The sequence below is a fragment of the Diaphorina citri genome, unplaced genomic scaffold (genome assembly GCF_000475195.1).
Source record: "Diaphorina citri unplaced genomic scaffold, Diaci psyllid genome assembly version 1.1 scaffold3440, whole genome shotgun sequence".
Classification (NCBI taxonomy): domain Eukaryota; kingdom Metazoa; phylum Arthropoda; class Insecta; order Hemiptera; family Psyllidae; genus Diaphorina; species Diaphorina citri.
The window spans coordinates 25,583-28,125 of NW_007380848.1; the positions used below are offsets into that span (position 1 = coordinate 25,583).

At 36.8% G+C, this 2,543-nt stretch overlaps 1 protein-coding gene and 1 long non-coding RNA gene across 3 annotated transcripts in view; one reads left to right on the top strand and one right to left on the bottom strand.

Moving 5' to 3' along the window:
* The window catches only part of LOC113471967, a 9,456-nt gene extending 7,592 nt beyond the window's left edge, over positions 1-1,864 (bottom strand). The window contains exon 1 of the long non-coding RNA XR_003394465.1: positions 1,805-1,864. This is a non-coding gene — a long non-coding RNA (uncharacterized LOC113471967). The remainder of the gene's footprint in view (positions 1-1,804) is intronic.
* LOC103520297 (synaptic vesicle glycoprotein 2C-like) overlaps positions 1-2,481 on the top strand; it is an 18,504-nt gene extending 16,023 nt beyond the window's left edge. Inside the window, exon 6 of one of the 2 annotated variants that reach the window (XM_026831475.1) lies at positions 1,733-1,910. Coding sequence is in view for 1 of the 2 variants with exons in the window: in XM_017448468.2 (XP_017303957.1) it covers positions 2,362-2,475 (114 nt within the window). In the remaining variant the exon portion in view is untranslated. Of the gene's footprint in view, positions 1-1,732; positions 1,911-2,361 lie in introns of those variants that run through there. The other variant, XM_017448468.2, reaches the window with a different exon arrangement.
* The last annotated feature ends 62 nt before the right edge of the window (positions 2,482-2,543 follow it).

Here is a 2,543-nt window from a genome sequence, read left to right on the forward strand (position 1 = left end):
GTTTCTATATTGGAGCTAAGTAGGTATATAAAAATTATAATTTGGGTTATAAGCCACGGATATCCGAGTTTAAGCACCTAGGTTTAAAAGACCCTAACGCAAATGACATAACACCAAACCGATGTTTTAAAATGCTAACAAACCCTCGACACGGTTGAAAAATCCCGAGGTAGTCGTTGGTTTAATTGTTGTGCGAAACGGGCACTAAAAAAACATTGTCTTCACCTATAAAATATAAAAAAATCGCGTTTTAATCCATATAAATAAAATACAATAATATGCTTAGAGATCAGTAAGTCAACCAAATATCTTCTAAGAGGATGTCACTGTATCTCTTTTAAACAGATAGGGACAAGTTAGCAGGGAGGGACGGTTTTTAATTAACATTATATTATTTTTGTTATTGTTATTAACTAAATTTGTTTCAATTATTATTAATTATTATTATTATTTTACTTTTATTATCATTTTTTACTTTCCAAGTGAATGGGTACCATCAACAGCTATAACACTATGAACGCCAACCCAGTCGGTGTTTCGTATATCAGCTGCACCAGAAATGACCTACTAGTTATAACCATTTAAATCGTGTCGTACAGGAATATAATTGGAAACAAAGAGACCAATCGTTAAATATAACTAAACGATTAGAGAGCCTTTAGCGCATAATACAACTTACTAAGGACTAACACAATTTTGCGATCACTAAATGTAAAACAAGTTAATAAACCCTCGTGAAGTGTCAATCGCACAACTTACTTAGCGGGTAATTAATCTTCAGTCTTTATTACACTTTCATAACTTACACCTATACTAAATTGTCTATTATTAAAAATATAATATTATTCTGAAGCTGTAACCTAGACCTTTCACTACCACTACTACCCGCATAATATATTCATTTTAGTTATTTATTACAAAAAGGGATTAAACGAAGAAAAGTCTAAAAATGTGGATGGGTTTTTTTTCTTTTTTTTAGATGTTTAGTCGTTGCAATACTCAATCTTGTCGCAATAGATGTGCTGCTTTTTAAGTCTTAATATTAATATTCATTCATCCAGAGTTTATGAGTAATGTGTTTAAATATAGTATAAGATCCCAAACGTCAGCCCAAAAGGGATCACCCTAGCGCTGATTGAGGGCTGACTCCGTCTGAATATGGGAAAAGGCGAAAAAGAAGAACAAGATAAAGAGCGATTTCCATTAGATATAGGAAAATTGCCATTAGATAAAGGACAATTGCCATTAGATAAAATACAATTTCCATTAGATAAAGGGCAACTCATATGTTTCTTTTCAATAGCACCGACACAATTAATTGGAAAAATTGTTGAAACATCTCCTAGCCTAGATAAAGATCATCAGTTTAGAAATTCTACTTCAGATATTTTTCGCTCACAAGTACGTATCCATACCTATCCATAGGTTGTCAATACTTATTAGCCACTTAGGCCAGGTACCTCTTATAGGTAATTAGGTAAAAGGAATGAGTCAGAGATATTAGGTCACTTAGCACAGGCAGAGTAGATGTGCAAAGACTGAGTGAGTTATAACTAGATATTTACTGAAATGTACACTACGAAAATTCTTCCAATTTCCAGAGGGCAGCGTGCTCATGATGCTCGAGCAATTTGTTCTTTGGATGACCAGAGACATTTTCTGGACCAAGTACTGACGCGAGCGAGCATCACCAGAAACGCGATGTAGGGCGGCTCCAACCTTTAGTGTAAAGGTTTCACACTAGTATCACGTCACGTGAGCTTACGTTACGTGATAGTAGTGTGGCTGTCCTGAACAGGATTACCTACAATAGTATGGGAAAACCGAGTTTACATTACCTCAAGCCACATTCCTTTATATTCACGCCTATCCGATACTGGATAGTTTGGTCAGAAAATTTTCACCCCGAGATTCAAACCCAACACCCCCAGGTTGAGAGTCTGTGCTCTTGACTACTCGCCTACTGTGGTGGGTCGTAGATTTGTAGAAGTTTAACCCATCCTTTAGGGCTGTTTGCCCTTCAGAGTGGGCTTTTTGTGTATGGAGTTAAGCTGATTCCTAACTAAGCTCGAAGATCCGAGCGATCAGAGTGGGCTTTTTGCGTATGGAGTTAAGCTGATTCCTAACTAAGCTCGAAGATCCGAGCGATAACAGTGGTGGGTCAGTTTGTAAGTAGCACATCCCAATTCTCGAAATGTATGGTCGTAAACAGAATGTAGGGAATCGTGGAAAATTCCTCCTCATTTGTTTCAGGTGAAAAGTCTTCGTGAGAAACCGCACCGTATTTCCATCGTATCTCGAAATGTATGGTCGTATACAGAATGTAGGGAATCGTGGAAAATTCCTCCTCATTTGTTTCAGGTGAAAAGTCTTCGTGAGAAACCGCACCGTATTTCCATCGTATCCATGACCTCCACCAAATCCAACAAGAGTATCCTGAGGAGTAGGAAGGCGATGAAGGCGCTCCTGGGGTGATTCTCATGATTTTTTTTTATTATCCCAGAAAAAACTATAAAAATTAAAAAAAATATTGAGACTAAAAC